The 21009-nt window shown below is 46.9% G+C and overlaps 1 protein-coding gene across 1 annotated transcript; it reads right to left on the bottom strand.

The window, feature by feature from the left end:
- Positions 1 to 13382: 13382 nt before the first annotated feature.
- On the bottom strand, positions 13383 to 17443 carry MYC (MYC proto-oncogene, bHLH transcription factor). The gene is made up of 3 exons (XM_061374099.1): positions 17140 to 17443; positions 15487 to 16189; positions 13383 to 14525 (listed from the first exon to the last, which is right to left on the bottom strand). Exons 2-3 carry the CDS (start codon positions 16172 to 16174, stop codon positions 13963 to 13965), a joined length of 1251 nt encoding a protein of 416 aa, XP_061230083.1. The 5' UTR covers positions 16175 to 16189; positions 17140 to 17443; the 3' UTR covers positions 13383 to 13962.
- Between the last annotated feature and the right edge of the window lie 3566 nt (positions 17444 to 21009).

Here is a 21009-nt window from a genome sequence, read left to right as displayed (position 1 = left end):
CTTCCCTGCTCCTGGGAAAACAGCATGGGCCCTGCCCTCCTCACACAAAGATCCTGTTGCCAAATCGCAGAGAGGAAACTGTTTAACTTGTCGGTTATTCTTTGGCACCTGTGCTTGTGTTAGACATTATAAACAGGTCGGACCAGCCAAGCTGGCGTACACCACCGCAGTATCCCCAGGGTCCTTCCCTTTCTGTTTACTTTCTTTTTTTAGCCTTCGTGCTAATCTCTCCATCTATAACAAATATACAGCATTCATGTGAGTGGTTTTCAAGGGAGAGTGACACTGGCGGCCCATGAAGTGTCACGACAGGCACATTCATGCAGCCACACCATGATCTGTGCTTGGGGGCGATGCGTAGTGCTCTCCCAGCAGCAGGGTGAGACAGGGGGACAGCACATGAAACCCACACTGGATCTGGCATCCCTCTCCTCTCCAGCCCACTTGGCTGTCCATTGCACTCATGTTCAAATTTTAACCTTCCCAAAGTGTTAGTCTATGGAAGTGCCCCACAGTCCCAGCATGGGCACGCACTGGGGCTGTGTCCTCTGGGGGCTCAGGCAGGCTAGTCTGTGGCTGAAGGGCTGGGATCTTCCTCAAGGATAGTTGGGAGACCTATGTTATTTATAGCACAGCTGGAGACGGTGGCACCACCACCCACGTTTCACATAATAACCCAGCACCACCCTAAGAAGTGGGAGACCTGGTTCAGCACCCTCTTTTGCATCTATCTCCTTACTGCTTGGAGAGTGGTTTCACCCCAGGTTCAATGAGCCATCTCAGCCTGTGGCCTGTGTTGGACCCTTTCTTCCAGCTCTGGCGTTGGAGGTAAATGTGTGTACTGGAACAGAGCACTGTCCTGGGATTTAGAAGCCGATTTCATAGCCATGATGCTGCTGCTCCTGCACTGCAAGGCACAGGATCCCCCTGGGATGGGAATATGAATATAGGCAAACTGGTTAACAGCCCCTAAATAATCTCCACTGGAGAAAAGACTTGAGGAGGGAGGGAGAAGTATCTGGTGTGGGCATCTCCCATAAGCTGCTCACCAGCTCACCGGTTTAGTCCCAGAGATTGTCCCAGTTAAGCCCTGACCTCATGATGGACATCTGTGTTGCTGTATCCTTGCAAGAAGAGATTTAAGCAGCTGTGTATTGCAGGCAAACCTTGAAATCAGAGCAGCCACAGTACACACAAAGGTAGGTAAGCACAAGGCTATGCCCCTTCCACATCTCAAATGATGATATTTGATTTTGTGTTGTGCCATGGAAGCAGAAGAAATTGAAACAATTTAGAAGTAGTAGTAATCAATGAAGTCTTTCAACGCCCCTCAGATGCATATATACATGCTATATCCAAGTTCTGAGGTGCAGATATGTAAAATATCTTGCTTGCGGCCATACAGGGAGCACAAATTGACTCCTGGGTCCCAGTCTCCATTCTGAGCGTTGGGTGACAGATGGGGTTGGTTAAATGAGTGGGATAACCATGGCTAACATCTCTGCAGTATCATGATTCACAACCCTTAATCGCTGTTAAACAAATCAAAAATGAAATTACACGTAAGAGATGGGAACTACAGAGCCTAAAAAATGCAAACACATTCTTCCCCATCAAATCTAATTAGATTTGCCAAAATCAGTGTGCATTGATCTGTGATTCAAACGCTATGCTGATAGCGAATTTTCATGATAGGCATGGTTATGAAGTTACTTGACTAGACTATGAATTAGCCCCTTCAGCAGAAGCTCTCAGCACACTTTTCTCAGCATGCTCTTCCACAGACAGCTTTTAATCCACAAATCAACAGGCGATCCCATTGTTTAAGGTTTTCCAGGCTCTCTGCTGAGCATCCAGCAGAGAAGCGAGGCAGACGGTGTATTCATGTTGACTATCAATCTTTGTTAAAATCAACACACCATTTTTAGCCACCCATATAAGCAGGCTGTAGGATGTGCTGGGAAAAGACTTTTCCATTACTATGCAGAGCAGCTTATTTTGTTGTCATACTCCATAGCTGCACCTCGGCAATGATGGGTAGAGAAATCATGCGTTGTATGAAAACCATCAAATACATAAACTATTGCTCTGGAAAACCAGCATCACACAAATGCTGCTGGCTGTTATTTGCCTTTCTGCCACTGTTCAGTCTCTGCCTTTAGGACTTAAGAATGCTATTTTTTTTCTCAGCTCTTGACAGTGATGCCACACTGATCTGCTTGGATGGTTTGTCTTTTAGCCACATGATCCCAATAGGTACAACTGAATGGAAGTCAGAAAATGAGGGCAGAGTTGTTAAGCTTTAAAGAGGTCGAAGAAAATCCTTAATGTGCCAGGAAAGACCAAAGGACAGGATTTTCCATTTGTGCTCAGTTTCAGCTGAGTTTTGCATCCACTGAGAGCTGCTGAAAATGTGCCTTTCCTGAGAGCATCAGTTTAAAGGTACCCAGAAAACAATGGCAGAGGTCAGGGAGTGCAGTTGCATCTGTCTGCGCTCCAGATTTATCCTGCTTCTGCTGTCTTTTCATCCAGAAATCATTACTGCTTCAGGAGAGGAAGACCCCAACAGTTTATTTTGCCTGATCTTTAAAAGCAATGAGCATCCCCAACCATGGTTTAAGGCAATGGGACCTGTTCAGCACCTCTGAAAATCGCCATACTCTGTGTTAAATCATATGTAAGATCTAGACCCATCCTACAAAGCATGTTGATCACTGAGCACTGGCACAGGTTGCTTAGGGAGGTTGTAGAGTCTCCATCCGTGGAGATATTTAGAAGCCATGGTCATTGTGAAAAGGAATGGCCCTGGGCATCCTGCTGAAAGTGGCCCTGCTTTAGCAAGGTGGGTGGACTTAGCAATCTCCAGAGGTCCCTTCTAACCCAAACTCATCCGTGAGCTGGTGATGAAGGGCATGAGGATATCCAACATGCCAGTTTTTTCACCGTGGTCCACTCAATACAGAGGTAAATCACCAAGTGAAATCCAATGAGTTACAGCAATGGGCATAGTTGCTAATATAAAATCTGTCCACCTAGGAAGAGTTTATACCAGAATAAGCATTTTTATTCCAGTGGCATGGGATGGACTGGGGGCCAGTGGGGTGTCCTGGTGCTAGTCCTGCCACTCTGCACTTCATGCTTAGGCTTCTCTCACCCAGACATGGCTTCAGTGCCTGTCTCCTTCATTATGTCCCTGCTTAGCACCAGCAGAGCCACAGCCACACTGAGGCCAAAGAGAAGAGGGGGACAGCCCATCTGTATTTTGTGGTACCATTAAGGTTAACTGTATGGCAACAGCATGGTATTTTTGTGTGGCTGGGAAAAAAAAAAAAAAGGCCTCAGTTTGAACCAAAGTAAACAGAACAACAGCACAGTATGGATTATATACACTTTTCAACCTAAACTGCCTGTTCTAAGCTGTGTTACTGCATTTCCCCACCCACACCAGTACTGTCCACCTGAGGCAGTTACTGGGAAAAACACCCCAGCAGAGACAATTCAGGTCCTGAAATGAGTTAAAACTGGAATGAGCTGTAAAACTTTATGGAATCCTGTCTGCCCTTCAGTATTAAACTGGCTTTGGCTGAACCGGTTTTAAATCTGACTGGAGAGCCAGGATGGGCCAGCAGGATCACCTCGAAAGGCAGACGGTAGAAGTTCAGCTCCTCATGCCTGAGTTGATCAGAGCAGTGCCCCCTCTACCAGGGAGGGTGGAGTGCTTTGCCTGATAAAAGGCTGAGCTCAGCAGACATTAAAGGAAGGTTGTTAGAAAGATCAAAAGGTAGGAATGGGAGATAGAGCAGCAGCATTTGCAAAGTTACCAAAGCCTTCCAATGAGAATGAACAGATAGCTGCTGTGATGCTAAATGAATGGGGCAATCTAGATAATGATATCAGAATTAAATTAATTAAGAGAAGATTAAAGAAAGATTGGAAAATTAAGGCTGTAATCCTGGCCCTGCTGGAGTCAATAAGTGTTTTGTGGTTTGTGTGCTGCTTCATGAGGAGGCTGAGATTTTGCTCCCAATGCATATCAAGACAAAGGAGGGTATAAACTGAAAGCTAATATACACAGAAGCAACTAAATTAGGGAATAAACAAGTTGTGGTGTCCTCGTAGTCACAAAATTGAAAACGTGTGGCTGGAGCATCCAGCAGGATAAATATGATTCGTAGTAATGCTCTCATCGATCTGCACACTGATGTTCATAGAATCATAGAACAGTTTGGGTTGGAAGGAACCTTCAAAGCTCATCTAGTCCAACCTCTGGCAATGAGCAGGGACATCTTCAACTACATCAGGTTGCCCAGACCCTCATCCAGCCTGGCCTTGAATGTCTCCAGGGATGGGGCATTCATCACCTCTCTGGACAACCTGTGCCAATATTTTATCACCCTCATAAAGAATTTCTTCCTCATATTTAGCTTCATGTCTAGGTCTTCAGATAATTTGCTGTCTTTACCTATTCTCCTCCATGTATTGCTCTATTTTAATGGGTTTGGGTGACCATTTTGTTTAGCATCACTGCTCTCCTCTGTGACGGGTCCCCCTCTTCACACCTCATCTATGATGACTTTAGAGTGGCTGTGGCAGGATACCAGATTGTCATAATATCTGGCAGGACAAACATTTCTATTCAAAGTGTTTTAAACAGGTTTAAACCAGCAAAGTGCATTCACACTGGATGGATGCTTTGGCTTGTGTGGATATGGTGCGTCTGTTCCAGAAACCATCACTGGGATTTACTGTTCCTCCAAGCAAGCTCCCTGAGAGCCAGCAACAGCCACATGTACAGAGGAGCCTTGTGGATGCATCAACTAAGCTTACAGTCTTCTGGCATATAACATTCCCAAGCAGCAGTGCATGACATTAATGGGAATTCCACCACCGATTTCAAGAGAAGAGAGTTTGAAAAGGAGTTACAGGGATGGAGGAGATCCCATGGCCAGGCCCTGTGGTGCAGCTGCACAGACCTCCATGGCAGTCACCTCACTGCCCAGACATTTCACTCCAGCTGCTAAGCAGGCCATAAATATCTGGTGATAATTTTGGCCCCAGGAGCCCTGTTAATGCTTTTGCAGTTTGCATTCACTGTTTTGGGTGTCACACTCATCTCAGTTTTAAGCAGCATGATGAAATTAATGGGGAAGGGGTAGATTCACTTTAACCAAGCACCAAAAATTTAACTTTGATTAAAAGTAGAGATTCTGATGAGTACTTCTGCCCTTGTAAAACGTGGGAAAATGATGTGTTGTTCCCTAAGTGCAGGAGACTAGATTTTCTTTCTCTTTCATAAATGCAAAACGAAGAAACCTTTTTTCAGTAAGAATCAAATTTTACGAGGAGGGAATAATACATTACATATTTGAATCACTTTGATGTCAATTTTATTTTGCAATCACTTCATAAGATATTCATATAGCCTTTTACATTGCCTCCAAGTGTGGAAGTCTAAGCACAATACAGTATTATCTTACTCCTTACCATAATGATGAACGATAATGAGAACACATAATAAGATTTTATGTGTGCTCAAAGAAAAATCTCCTTTACCCCAGATGAGAGGAATTTTGCAGATCAAATTAATATTATAAAACACTATGATTTATCAAAATAATACAGCTTTTCTTCTCTGAATCCATTGCAATCACAACGTCTGCAGCCAGTACATGGGGAACTATTGGAGTCTGATGGGGCATTTTGTAAAATCTCTGCCTATGAAAAATAAAAAAGAATACCCCCCCCACTCCCTTTTCCTCTCCTGTCCATTGCATTTATTCAATATAAAAAGTTGAATACTTGAAAGCTGTTCTATAGTGGTGCTGTTTGCTATTGAAAACTCAGTCTAGTCCAAGGCAGAAGTATCTTTGTTCAAGTTCTTTAGAAACTAACGGATCACATTTGATGTCTCTCTGAAATGTGTATGTGCACGCAACATGGATTATAGCATAATGCTTGCAATATACCTTGTCACCTTTTAATTTAGATTCAGGTAACTCCTCTATTCCTGATTTTAGCATATAACCTAAAAGCCAATAGTAAAGTGTGGAACAGTGAAAAAACTGTGGAAGACTCATCTTTGCTGTCTGATCCAGAAGCCTCACCATATTTTCAACATCTTTACTTGGTTTTAGACACTTACTTCAACACCGAAAAGCACTATTTTCTGGTAGCAGTTATTACAAAGCAGCTTTTCTTTCTTGAGACACATATGAGATGAATAAACCCAAATTATTTAAGGGGTGATTGGAGTGCAATCAAATGAAAGGCAAAGAATTAAAGGAAACACATTGCTTTATGGAGTGATTGTAGTGCATTGTAATAAAAGGCAAAGAATTCAAGGAAACAGCATTGCCCATATCAAATTGAGTAAGCAAACTACATAAATCAGGCTGAATACATTTGGAAGCTGAGCAATGTGAGGTCTGTCCAGTGCTGGGGTAAGAGCCCACCTAGTACTGTAAACACCACTTCTCTGCAGGGAATGGGGTGGCAGGGATATTTTCATGCCGTGAGGAAACATGGAAACCTTTATTTCACATTTGCTGTATCTACACAGTTGCAGAGTTGATCCCTCTTCCCCTAATTCACCCGTAGCGCATCACAGCCTTGGTCACAAGCCAAAAAGGGATTTGTCAGACACTCAGCTGGGCACTAGATCATAGGAACTACCTGCATTGAGAGGCTTTGTTTGGATCTGCTGTCGTCACGGAGCAGATTAATGGGAGAAAAAGGAGTGGAAAGAAGCTATCACTCCCGCAGCTGCATCCCTACGATCAGCCTCTTGCACACGTGTGGCGCCTGGAAGAAAAATGTGCTGGAAAACGGGAGTGCTGCTGTGCAACCTGCACAGCGACCTGCAGCAATCCAGGGGGATGTCCAAAGGGACATGAATGCGGGAGCAAGGCTTTGCATTTCATCACACATGCTCATGCATTACCCTGCAGAATTTTGGGGGCTTTGCCTACACATAGTAGTTATATATAAAGCACAATTCCTTTGATTTTCAATTTATTATTTTTCCTCCTGCTATTTCTGTCCTCTTTCATCATGGATAAATTAGCATGAGGGAAGCTGATGGGGCTAATTAGTTCCAAGTACTGTTAATTTCTCTGCTCAGAACTCTTTGTTACCCAGTCGGATTACTCCAGTTTTGCAGCTTCTATTTTAAAGTCTCTTCATTCATAGCACCTAATCTTTTATTTATTCTTTTTTTCCCCTTTTTTGATCCTATAGGGGTGTCCTGGTTTCAGCTGTAACAGTTCTTTTTTTCCCTTCCTAGTAGCTGGTGCAGTGCTGTGTTTTGGCTTTAGTCTGAGAACAAAGCTGATAACACACCGATGTTTTAGTTGTTGTTCAGTAATGCTTACTCTGATCAAGGACTTTTCAGTCTCTCATGTTCTGCCAGTGAGGAGGAGCACAAGAAGCCAGGAGGCAGCAAAGACAGGACACCTGGCCCAAACTAGCCAACAGGATAGTCCCTATTCGGGCTGGGTATCAGTCAGCCAATGGAAATTTTTCATCACTTGTGTTTATTGGTATTTTTTTCCTTTTCCCTTTTAGTTTTATATTCTGTCCCCTTGTGATTTTCCTTATCATTATTATTATTAGTAGTAGTATATTGTACTTTAATTATTAAACTGTTCTTATCTCAACCCATGGGGTTTACATTCTTTAGATTCTCCTCCCCATCCTGCCAAGAGAGGGGAAGGAGAACGGAGTGAGAGAATGGCTGCATGGTGCTGAGTTACCAGCTGGGCTTAAACCATGACAAGGGAAAAAATAATTCCACATCATTGGTACATAGAAGCTTGAAATGGAAATTACATATGGTTGAAAAGAAGATCTTGCATTGAATGGAACTGTATTCAACAGAATGGTAACTGTGGCAAGACCTGTAGACAGACTTAAATAAAAGGTGAATTTAGCAACAAAATGCAATCTCCTTAATAGATAACGTTAGGAACTAACCTACTTAGCTGCTTCTTCCTAGACTTGTGTAGAACAAGGAATAGCTCCACATGCATCCATATATCCTTCCATATATCAAGCTGGAAACTGGAAACAGTGCTTGTGGGAATAAGATACTTTGCCGTCAAAGTCAGTCAGAGTCACACAGCTTCACTATCAGTCAATGACTTCTCCCTCCTCTCATGGCTTCAAGCACAACCATGTAGATGTGTTGTGTAGCTTGGGCTCTCATGCACTGGTCACAGCTTGATACAAGGTTTGCTAAGTAACTACATTAAATAGTTTTGTCAAGTGGCACATAAGACTTTCATGTGCCTATCATTCAGCAGCAAAAGTAATAATCTTTCTTTTTTTTTCCCCAGAAAAACTGACTTATTTCCTAAGAAGGTGGAATCTGGACACACTTGCAGACAAGATACTTGTCTGTAAAGATGTGAAAAAATACCCTGTCATATAGTCAAGAAGCAATGAAGCCTGCCCAGTGTCGCACCCGGTCCTGTTCCCACTTGGATGCACGGTAACTGCAACTCTCCCATGATAAGAAAGGTCGGAAGGGGATTGTAAAGGATGTAAATCCAGTCCTGTCAGTCTGACCTTGGTGCCAGGGAAGGTTATGGAGCAGATCATCTTGAGTGCCATCATGCAGCACATGCAGAACATCCAGGTGATAAAGGCTCAGTTAGCATGGGTTTTTGAAAGGCAGGTCCTGCCTGACTAACTTGATTGCCTTCTATGACAATGTGACCCTCTTAGTGGATGAGGGAAACCCTGTGGATGTTGTTCACCTAGACTTTAGTAAAGTCAAGCCCAAAGAGAAGTAGTGAGTGGAGTTGGCAGCCAGTTACTAGTGTTGTTCTGCAGGGCTCACTACTGGGGCCAGTACTGTTTAATATCTTTATCAGTGATCTGGACTAGGGGATTAAGGGTACCCTCAATAAATTTGCAGACAACACCAAGTAGGGTGGGAATATTGATCTGCTTGAGGGTTGGAAAGCTCTACAGAGGTATCTGGACAGGCTGGATGGGTCAAGTCCAATTGTATGAGATTCAATGAAGAGAAGTGCCGGATCCTGCACTTGGGCCACAACAACCCCATGTAACGCTACAGGCTTAGGGAAGAATGACTGAAAAGCTGCTCGGTGGCAAAGGACCTGAGGGTGCTGATCTATGCTGCTGAACATGACCCAGCTTGTACGCAGGCAGCCAAGCAGGCCAGCAGCATCCTAGCCTGTATCAGCAATAGCGCAGCCAGCAGGGCCAGGGCAGTGATCATCCCCCTGTACTGGGTACTGGTGAGGCTGCACCTCAAATCCTGTGTTCAGTTCTGGGCCCCTCACTACAAGAGAGACATTGAGGTGCTGGAGTGGGGCCAGAGAAGGGCAATGAAGCTGGAGAAGGGTCTGGAGAATAAGTCCTGTGAGGAGCAGCTAAGGGAACTCAGGTGTTTGGCCTAGAGAAAAGGAGGCGCATGGGGGACCTTATGGATCTCTACAACTACCTGAAAGGAGGTTGTAATAAGGTGTGGGTCAGTCTCCTCTCCCAGGTAACAGTGATAGGACAAGAGGAAATGGCCTCAAGCTGCTCCAGGGGAGGTTTAGATTGGATAGTAGGGAAAATGTCTTCACCAAAAAGATTGGAATAGGCTGCTCAGGTAAGTGGTTGAGTCACCATCCCTGGAGGTGTTTAAAGAACATGTAGATGTGGCAATTAGGGACATGGTTTCATGATGGACTCGACAGTGTTTAGTTGGACTCACTGATCTTACAGGTCTTGTCCAACCTCAATAATTCTGTGATTCTATGATGTGCATTACTCACACCACTGAGGCAACTGCCACCAGCAAGATGCTCCAATCGCCTGCACCCTCCCTTTGCTCACGACCTCTTTAGAAGGTGAATGGCAGAATTAGGAAAATACCCTTTGACTTCCTAGCTGTTATTCTGAATCTTGGATAATGTCTTTGCTGTTGCCTGTCTTCACTGACTCTACAGCTATGCCTGAGATGAGTAAATGGCACAAATGTACGTAAAAGCTGCTAAATGTCAAATATTTTGTACTGGAAATTAAACCAAGCTTCTGCAGCTCATCTGTCTAATTTCTTGATTTTTATTGTTTTTTTTTTTTATTTTTTTTCCCCTGAGGTGAGCTTATGCCTTGCCTGTGTGGAAACCTCAAGGGGAAACCAGGGGTTAGTTTTCAGTCAGCGGAGCGTCTTTCAGAAGCTCCCATAGACATCCTTCTAAAACAAGGAAGTAGCAAACCTGTGAGCTAGGAAGTAAATCCTGAGCCTCTTACCAAGCATTAGAAACCCCTCTACTTCAGTTTTATTTTTCTTGTAATTCATTGGCAGATGACTCTAACACAGATCAGTCAAAAAACCATCCAAAAACATTAGCGCATTCGAAGATGGCTCATCTCTGTAGATGAAACAACCACCTCTACCTTCCGTTTTGAATAAATTCAGATTTTAACTGAAGTGGCCTGGCTTATTTCCAGTTTATAGTAATTCCACTTACCTGAAATCCTCCCTTAATACAATTCTGATGAAATGTTTGTCATCTCTCAACTGTCTGCAATGGTTGCAAAGTGCTACAGGAGCAAGAGTGGTTACAGCAGGGGCAAGTAAAGGGCGTTCTTTACAGGCAGTGATAAAATTTTCAAGAGCATCCTCCACTGGCATCAATCTGTTCCCCTGGGAGAAACACAGAATTTCCACAGCCTCTGATGGTGGATGAATTAAGCAGACACAGGTGCTTTTAGACATCTCAATGCTCTTCCAGCAGATTTTGTATTGATACATTGAAGTCACTTAGATTATTAGTTGGTTGGAAAGACAGAACTTACACATAGGAAAAAAAAATAAAGCTGGAAGCATAAAAATCAGTATTATTAAAATAGTGAGGGCATGTGATAAAGGCAATTTTATTTTCACTGTGGTGGCTTGTTTCTTGTTTCCTTTGATGACATATTTTGCCTAATGTTTTCCAGGAAGACAAGTAGCTTGAAATCTCCTGGGAAAGTACAGGAACAGAGAGATGAAGTTAAAATGCTCCTTGTATTTCAAGTACTGTTTTGGTACAGCTGTTTAGCAAGCAGTGTAAATAGTTACTGCATTTTATTTCAAGGCTCAGAGACTCCTTTTATGAGCTTATCTTCTTTATTGCTCCGGAACAGCAGCAAAACCCAACACTTTCTTATCCATATACAATGCGTTACTAACTGAATCCAGCCTGGAAACCCCTGTGGGATGTCCGTCTTCTGAACATCCTAACCTCTCCTCTGAAAGTGGAAGCTACTTTCCCCAGTATAGTAGCAACATTTTAATGACTGGGAGGGGTTTCTTACCCCTGCACCCGCAGGAACTTGTTCTTTACTACATTATTTAGCTCCTTTGCAATCCTTCAACAAAGTAAGAAATATCATAAATACAAAGCATCATCCCATAAAATCATACTCCTTTAGAGTGGCAATTTGGGATCACGTTCATGACCTGGTGTGCTCTTCCAGTAGGAAAGTGGCAAGCAGAACTGATGCTCAATTAGAAGATGAGAGTAAGAAATTAAATAACTACAAGTATCCCATTCAACAAAAGACTGAGGATCTGCTATAGATCGAAGGAAAAAGCAAAACTGTTCTCCAAATGATTTAAGAAGCTGACAAATACGGAGAGATTTATTAATCATTGTGGTCTAACCTCATGCAATGGTAAGAAGTGAGGGGGGTTTGCAAACACTGTGACTTAAAGGCAACAGACATTCTTCATAGTCTGTGGATGGATCTGCACCTCTGGGTTTGTTTTGGAGGATGGGAACGCAGTTAGAAATTCTCAATCAACAGCTTCTGTTCCGAAGTATTATCTGGAATTGGGTGCATGCCAACAGGCAAGTGAAATTCATGTTCTTTTGAAGTAAGTTATCCTGTCTAGTATAAAGTAGAACTTTTCTGTTATTCATAGCTGGAAGATGGCCTGATCTATGGTTCAGATACAATTAACGGTTTCATTTCACATCATTCTTTTTCCTCGTAACTGAATAGCTGAATCACATGCTGAAGAAAGCAACTCTAGACCACTTCTATAAGAAAGCTTTGCTTTCTCCTGTTCTTCTAACAATGATTTTTTGGTTTTCCCCCAAAAAATCTTCAGCCTAGTGCCTAAAACACTTCATCAATGGGATTTAGACATCTTCTTTTGGAAACAACATGTGCAAAATTGTTGGGATAGTTACCCTAAGCTTTGCAGGAGAGAGACCTTTAGCATCTACCCTGCCTATAAAATACTACCTTCACCCATCCCGTATGCACCCACTTAACTCTTCTTCCTGCTCCATACTCAAAAGCAATAGAAAACCTGAACCCTCACCCTCAGTTTGGTTGCTGGCACTGGTGTTATCTGACAGCACTTCTCCATGAATGTATCAGAGCCAAGTATGTAATTAATGGGAATTATGAAAACTGAAAAGTACAAGGTTTAACTTTTTGAAAAGCACCTTCTGCCCCCACATCAAAGGGCTCATTGATTTCTTGCTGAAGTTCTGGCCAAAGTGGAGCTAAGTGGGTGAAAGGAGGGGAGAAAAAGATCAAATCTTATCTTAGGAACTGTATCAAGCAAGTACTTCATGGCCCATCTGAAACTGATCATGAGACAATTCCTGATTTAGTATGCCCAGCAAATGTTAGGATTCTGCCTGAGTACGCTCTCCAAGCAAGAAACAGCTCTTCTTTCTCTTTGCTCCTTTTCATGTGTCCTTGAACTCTGTGTTCTTAGAAATTCCAAGTAACTATTCATGTTAATAAAGTGTTAAGATGTTTGACCAGGAAGATTAGCTCTGCTGATTTCAGCACTTCAAAGGGGAAAGCGCTGTGTTGTTTTAACCATTTCAACACTCACCCACAAAGTTTATTTTCTTATCCCATTTAACTTCTGTTCAAAATCAAACAGGAAGCAATTAAGGTGAGCCTACTACAAAGCAGCCCTCAAAATACGTAGCCAGGTCCCTAGTGCAAAATGAAGGTCATGTCCTGAAAATGTAATTATATATGTTTGGAAAGAATGCAGAGCACATAGGCTGGGGTGGCTGGTGTAAAAATACACTACCTTGACTCCACTTTAAGCAGGCAGATGACCATGGCCAAGACAGACATTGCTACCACCACCTCCATGGAGGCACTGGTGGCAATACTGATTGAACTGATAAACCACATTACATCAACAATTTTATCTACCTGAATTAACAAGAGGGGGTAAGAAACTCAACTCCCTACTAAGCTACAATGCAATAATCATTTCCTCTCCCCTAACTCCTGTTTGACTTCTGTCAGGTCACTGCCACAATAACACAGAGAGGAGGGATGTTACGGAAATAAGCATCTAAAGGCAACAGTGGGAGACAAAGCAAAGTCTTTACACAGGATTTAGCTAATTAGATTTTGGGCAAATATTTATTTATCTAAAACCAAAATAAAAATCAATTTTAAAAGAAAAAAATGTATTTAAATAAAAAAAAAACCAAACTGTGAAATGCTATGGCACAGAAGTTCAAGACAAGTATAAATCCAGTTGCCACAACTGTTGCACATTAATGTTGCATGTTTTTCTATAAAGGCTTTATTAAAGGTATTTACATGGCAATAAGATGTGTAAATATATACAGCAATCTAGGGACAACTCTTTTTGGGGATTCTTGTATGAAAAAATGCCTTAAATACAAAATTTTAAAAGAAAAAAAGTTGAAGAGTTCATCTCCAAGCATGAAGAATGTCCCATCATCCCTTATGCCCAAAGTGTCAATTATGAGGCAGTTTTGAGGTTCCGGCCAAACCTTTGGGAGATTCAGCCAAGGTTGTGTAGTCTCAAGTTAAATCGCACAGCATGCAGTTGCAATAGTTCCATACTTGATGGACTGGTGTAGTTCATGAGTGATATTGGAAACAGTAATATTTTATCATAGTTTCAGTCTGGTTTGGGATATTCTAAGTGATGCCCAAGAGCTCCTACGCACAAGAGTTCCTTAGCTGCTCGAGTTTGTGTTTCAACTGTTCTCTCCTCCGCCTCAACTGCTCTTTCTCTGCGATCAGTCTGTGTTCATCTGACTGGATGGAAAGAACGTACTCCGTTGCTTTTTTCAGGATGACAACCTTGGGTGCCTTTTCATTGTTGGCCACCTCAGGTATCTGGTCACGCAAGGCAAAGAAACTCAGCTTCAGCTCATTTCTCCTCTGGCGCTCCAAGACATTGTGTGTTCGCCTCTTGTCGTTCTCTTCTGAATCTGATGTGCGGGGACTTGAGCATTTTCGGTTGTTGCTGATCTGTTTGAGAACTCTGCCACTGTCCAACTTTAGCCTTTTTGCAGCTGGGTAGTCAACCTTGGTGGAGGGAGGAGCGGCATAATTGTGCTGATGGATGTTGACATGACACCGTTTAAGAACCAGCGGGCTGTGGTGGGGCTTACTGTGCTCTTCTGATGTCTCTGTGCTGGACTCTGTGCTGGATTCGGATTCATTCGCTTCAGCTAATGTGACAACATCAATTTCCTCATCTTCCTCTTGTTCTTCTTCTGCAAGGGAAGGAAAAAAGATTCATAAGCTTATCTGTGCAAACACACTGAAGACCACTATTCATAAGGGAAGGCTACTCTGAGCTGCACAAAGAGGAACCCATTGACAAACCCTTCTTAAACCCAATTGATGTTGCTGGACTTCACCTTTTCCAAGAGCCTTTCCATTAAGGAAACAAGTCTTCAAGTGCAGTAGGACACACCGCCCAACAGCACTCCAAACCCCAGCTCCCTGATTTCAAAAGTTACAATGATCTTGTGCAATTCCAAGGAGCACATGAAAGATAGCAGGAAAGTTTAACCTCGGTTGTCAGCAGTACAGCACAATAAAGCTCCCAGACTCAAGCTGCCCTTAATTAAGGATTTAGAAGGCTTTGGCCACGCCTCAAAAGAAAGCTTACTTAACACACATGTGTATTCAGAGACATTTTCTGAATCTCTCTTGATCTGCTAATTTGTGGAAAACCAAAGGGAGGGGAAAAGAAAAAAGGGGGGAGGAAAGGCTGGAACGCTTTGAGTAGAAGCTCACTCTCAACCCAAATTTATGAGGGAGCGGAACACGCTGTCACATACCTAAGGAAGCATTTCTAAAACTTTCCCAGCCCCATTCACTCCTCGGCAGCCACTTTCACTAGCACCTCCCCGACTGCACATTCCCCCGCGGCTCTCGGGCGGGAGTTAACTCCTTCCCGGCCCACAAGGGGCACCGGGAGCCAGCTCCACCGGGACCCCGACAGGAAAGTTTCTCCTTCCTCCCCCCCTTATTTTTCTTATCCGCCTCCCCCTTCCTCCCTCCGCTCCTGGATGGAAAACTGGGCTGTTTTTCCAGGAAATAAACTCATCGGAAGCGTCGCTAACGTGGCATTTGAAAGAGTCCATGCCGGAGGGAGGAGAATCGGGAGGCAGGCGGGGGGCTGCAGCCCCTCTGCCCCCCGCGGGTGACCCCCATGTCCCCACTCACCCGAGTCGCTGCTGGTGGTCGGCGGCGTGTCGTCGCCCAGCAGGGACGCGGGGCTGGAGCCGGGGGGGCCTGCCCGTGGGGCCCGCTCGCTGAGTGGGTATGGGAAGACCACCGAGGGGTCGATGCAGTCGGCGGCGGCAGCGCCCAGGTCGTGCAGGTAGAGGCCGGCCGAAGCGGCGGGGGATGCGGCGAGGCCGGGCGGCGGTGGCCCCGCGGGCGTTGTGCCGGGGCGGGCGTTGGGGCCCCCTTCCCGACGGGCCGCCTGGTAGGAAGCCAGCTTCTCGGAGACCACCTTCTCCAGCTTGGCGGCGGCGGAGAAGCCGCTCCACATGCAGTCCTGGATGATGATGGACTTGACGAAGGACTCGTCATCCGGATCGCAAATGAAGCTTTGGTTGACCATGTCTCCCCCGAGGAGCTCGGTCACGATCTCCAGCTGGTCGGCGGTGGAAGGGAAGCAGGAGGCAGCGGCAAGGCTGGAGCGGCGGCTTGGGGAGAGGGGCGGCGTGGGCAGCAATTCAAACTTCTTCCAGATGTCCTCGGACGGGGCGGGGGGCTGTAGCTCGCTGCCCCGCTGCTGCGCCGCCAGGTAGAAGTTCTCCTCCTCCTCCTCGAAGTAAAAGTAGGGCTGCACCGAGTCGTAGTCGTAATCGTAGTTCTTGCTGGGGAAGCCGGCGCTGAGCGGCATCGCGGCGGCTGGTGCCTGCAGGCAGGAGGGAAGGGGGGGAAGAGGGGTTCCCGGTTAAGCAGCGATCCTCCGAGGGGAGCAGCTCCCCCCGGCCTCGGCGGGACCACTGAACTCCGCTGCGCGCAGCGCTCCCTCCCGCTCCCCGCGCCGGGGAAACGCGCAGACTCGTTTGGTAATTAAAATATTATATAATAATACAAAAAATTAAGGCACGGCCTCCCTTCGCCCCCTCCCAACAACGGGACAACCGAGCGGCGCGACCTGATCTGCCGCGGGGTCGGCTACCGGCTCCCGGACCACCCTCCCCGCTGCTGGGGGCTCCCGCAGCTCTGCCGCCCCTGCTCGGCTTAGCTCCGCGCCCGCCGCCGCTGCCGCGCTCCCCCGAAGCAGCGCTCCGGCAGCGCCGGCACACAGACCCTGCCTTCCCTCCCTCCCTACTGGGGCCGCAGCGCCATCCCCATCCCGCCTCCTGCGTCCCGGGAGCCGGGCGGGAAAGGACGGCGAGCGGCCGGACAGCTTCCAGAGGGGAACCGGGCTGCTCCCCAGCCACCCACCTGGGCGTGCGGGCAACGCACGGGGACAGGCAGAAGCCTGGGCAAACTTTGCTAAATCGTGTTATATATACATACATACACGCATGTATGTGTGTATATAAGCAATATGTGCAATAACCATAACCTGCCCGCGCGTAAGCGGGAGAAGCAAATGCTCCTCCAGAAAAAAAAAAAAAAAAAACAAGCACAACAACAACAAAAAAAAAAACCAAAAAAACACCACACCACCAAACCCTAAAAATTAAATAAAATCCGAGCACAAGAAAAAAGATGGGGAGCGGCGGTGCCCCAGCAGCCGAGGGACCGTCGGTATCCACGTCCGCGGCAAGCCCGGGTGTCACCGGCCCGTGTCAGTCCAAACGCCACAACCGCGGGATCGAGTGATGGGAAGAGCAGAGCCCCGCAACTCACCGGCTTCTCCAACGCGCCAGCTGCGAGACGTAACGAAGCAATTATTGCAGGCGGTGCGGAGCAACAAAACAAGGGGAAAAATACAAATAAGAAAAAATTAAAAATAAAAAAAGCAGCACCGCCGGAAAGGACGGAAGGGGCGAAAAAAGAAATCGCAGCAAGAACGTAGATCTCTTCGTCCACCACGGTTTAAAAAACCCACTCGGCGCAGCGGAGAGAAGCCGCCTATCCCGGGGTGCGCAGGCTGTATGTCCAAGGCGGGCGGCACGCTCTGTCCGGTACAATAGAACTTTAGTAGCTTTAAAGCGCAGGCGAGGGGCGGGCGGGAGGTGCCGCGGGGGGCGGGGGCAGCACCGCGGGGCCCCATGCGCGCTCTCGCCTTGCGCGCCGCCGCTCCCCGCCCGCTGCTTGCTGCCGCGCAGGCTCCGCGCTCCCGCCATGGGGAGGGCGCGCCGCGAGGGGGCGGCCGCGCTGCTCCGCGATAACCACCCCACCCCCCCCCCCGTTTCTTTCCCACCACCCAGAGCCGCGCTTGGCTGCGGATGGATCCGCGGGCGCGCTTGGCTGTTTCTGCGCCGGGCCGGAGGCGCCGGGGGGAGGCGATGCAGCGCTCCGCGGCCCTTCCTATTTATTTTACTATTTTTTTTTTCCTTTTTACTACGAGCCGGGCAAGGAGAGGTCGGAAGTAAACATAGTAAAAAAAAATACTAGTAGGGATTAAAAGGCAGCTCCTCGCCGTTCCCCTCCTCCAGCCCGCTTCCCGGCAGGGACACAGCGCGATGCCACCCGATGGCGGCTGCAGGGGAAGGGGCTTCCTCCTCTCCTTTCCCCGCCTCACCCTGGGCTCGAAGGGCGAGGTGGCGCCCTCGGCGGGGCAGGGCCGGCGAGGGAAGCGCTGGCTCCCGGCACAAAGGAGCGTGTGTGGCTCGGGCACCCCCCGCCCCGGTCGCCGCTTGATTATCCCGCCTCTGCCGGCGTCTGCAGGGGATTAAACTGGGAGAAGGAGGCTGCGGGGGGGTGCGGGCAGATCCCCACGGGGGTCACCTTGCAACCGCTTTCCCTTTGACAGCCCCTGGGGGTGCCCCCCCCCATTCTGACCCCTTCCTCCCCGCCCCTCTGTGAACCCCCCCTCCCCATTTTTGACATCCCCGATGGGGCACAGAACCGCGGCGGCTGCCGAGCCCCGACGGGGCGCCCCCACCCCGTTTATGGCAGGTCACACCGGTACCCCGGCCCCGCACACACCGTTAGCTGCCGCGACCCGCACGGGCACCGCCGCCCCCTCCCACCGTACCGGCAGGCAGCGCTCCCGCACCTGCGGTTCCCCCACCGAGCCCCGGGGGTCCTTCCCCCCCCCCCCTCCCGCGCCGTCCACCGCACCCCCAGGAGATGGGGGGACACTCCGGTATGATGTAACCCCCCCAATCCGCTCCCAAGCGCCTGTCCCCTCCGGGGTTTCTATTCCTATCGGTACATTTATTTCTCTCCCCCCCCTACAGCTTTTCCCTTAAGCCGAAGGCACCGGCCCGGGGACAAGGCGGGAGCGCCCCCTCCGCCGCCGCTTTCCCACGGCTGCCGCTACCGTGAGGCCATCGCGCCCTCTGCCGGCCGGCCCGGCCCGCGGGAGGCGGTGCAGCCCCGCCCCGGCACCTGCGGCTCCCCCTCCCCCAACGGTGGCGTCTGTCCTGCACCCACCCCCCAAAATACCCCCTATGAAGTGTCCCCCCCCGTAACCCCCGTTGCTGTTTGTCTATAAACAAAAGCAAGCATCAAGCTCCAAATGGTCCAAAATCTGGACCGTTCTCTCCTCTTCCACACCCCGTTAGTGAAGAAGGGGCAGTTTCACACAGGATGAAAAACCAGCCAGGAGCAGTGGTGGAGTCAGGATGCAGATGCTTCACCTACTGACATTTTCAGCGTTGGATTTACCCTGGCTCAGAAATGGCTTAAAATATATAGGGCTATTTTTAAATGCCATTGCCCTCTGTCTATAGTAGACCTTGCTGCTGTGAATGGAAATAACGTGACTAAAGGGAGGCCCGATCTCAGCCAGAAAGGTGTAAGATCAAAATTAATCTAGTTACAACTGGTGTAAAACACAGTGTGGGCACTTTTATCTATGTAAGAACAGCACCAAAGTGGGCAGATGCATTATAAATGCCCTCAAAATTGTAAAAACCATTGAAGTTCAGCTGGAGTTGGTAACAGTAGGAGTATTTTGAAAGCACTCTGGTACAGATAGGGTTGAAAATTATAACCCTATTCCTAACTGCAATATTATCATAGTCAAAGCAATTAACTGTAGTATCATAGAGGATTATGACTTGAAGTGAGGAGTAAGCAACAGGAGCAGATGGACTCTTAAAATACCCTGTGTTCACATGAATAGAAAAGCAGGAAAGGAGGATTGGAAGAAACGCGCTATTGAAACAATATAGCCTTCAGGGGAAACAGTCTTTAAGATATTCTATAGGACTTCTATAGGTCTCATGCAGACTGCAAATGTGCTTTTTCTTGCGGAGCCAACTTGCATCTTAGGTGGCAGTTTTAGTGTGGATGAAGTAGGATGTTTCGCTCTGATTTCTTCTGTCCAACCCCAGCTGTAAAAGAGTACAGGTGAGGTATGAAATCATAAGTATAAATCTCCAGTAAAAAGGCCATTTTGACAAAATAGCTGCTATAAGGAAAGAATAAATATACAACTATAATGTTAAGGAGACGGCAGAGTCAACGGGATTGTTTTGACACAGGGCATTTAGTGATAAATAGGAGGGGGGGGGGGGGCCGAGCTGGGAGCCTGGGTGGAATTTATGTGTGATGGCAGAGTGGGAACCTATGAGAAGCAGAAACGAAAGGAAAACCTGAGAGAGAAGTGGAGATGGTGAAAAAACCTCTCACACCTCTGTGTCTGGAAACCGCTGAGACAACTCATAATGTTACACGTGCCTGTGCCACCTACCTCATGGGTTGCTTTCAGGAGATGTCTGCAGTTTCTTTCTCAGTGGACAATAAGCTGTCTGGTAGGTGTAGGGTCACCATGATCTCGTAGCTACCTTCAGCAATTTCTACTGAAGTTTTCTCTTGACTCTCCATAGGCTTTGCAGGTTCCTGGTCTTCCACTGATAAGAAATGGGAAAGCACTAACCAGGTATTAATTAGTCCTGGAAAGTTCTTACTCCTTCTATGAGAGATTTACCCAAAGAAGTGGTCCTTGCACCCAGAGCTGTTAGAATCCTGTCTCCACTGCTACCCTAAAAGACCCCAGCCCCAAAGGCTGCCCCACACTACAGAATCAAGAAGAATCAAATTTGCCCTATAAGAGCCAGAAAATAAACCGGTTACTTTTTCATCTCTTTCAGTGGCTGCAATATCTTTAACAATAGGTGAGATGTGTGTAGGCAGAAGTTGACAGTGTTTCTGCAAGCTGCGTAGCATTGACTAAATTAATAACACCTTCCTACCCCCCCTCTTTCAGGCTCTGAAAGACTCTCATGCTGCACTGACATGTATATTCTCAATGGACTTCCCCAGCATGAAGAAACACAGACCTCTGGGAGGGCCACTGTTCACTACAGTGAAAAACAGAGCCACAGATACACCTCGTGTTGAAGACATAGCAAGACAAGCATCACTGCACTTCCCACCTTTGCCAGCCAAGTACAGCAGCCCCAGCCATGGGCTGCAAGTCTTTGGCATGGTAAAGGGTGCAGAAGAAAGCAGTGAGTTTTGTGGATGATGTGTAAAAATATCATCACTAAATATGAATGAGAGGATCACAATAGGATCATACAATGAAATAAAACATTCTAGTTTTAAACCAGAGGTAGTGTGTATCAAATGCTGAGGTCTCATCTGCTGCTGGAAGGCAAG

Source organism: Neopsephotus bourkii, unplaced genomic scaffold (assembly GCF_033783945.1).
Source record: "Neopsephotus bourkii isolate Nb327-2 ecotype Australia unplaced genomic scaffold, CSIRO-AGI_Nbou_v1 NB_1637, whole genome shotgun sequence".
Lineage (NCBI taxonomy): Eukaryota > Metazoa > Chordata > Aves > Psittaciformes > Psittacidae > Neopsephotus > Neopsephotus bourkii.
This window is presented reverse-complemented; position numbering and strand designations above follow the sequence as displayed.

Excerpts from the sequence above, each read along its gene's own strand:
- MYC (XM_061374099.1), bottom strand. The coding sequence starts at position 16,174 with ATGCCGCTCAGCGCCGGCTTCCCCAGCAAGAACTACGATTACGACTAC. Across the intron at positions 14,526-15,486 it reads GACCACCAGCAGCGACTCGG|AAGAAGAACAAGAGGAAGAT; the intron begins GTGAGTGGGGAC and ends CTTCCCTTGCAG.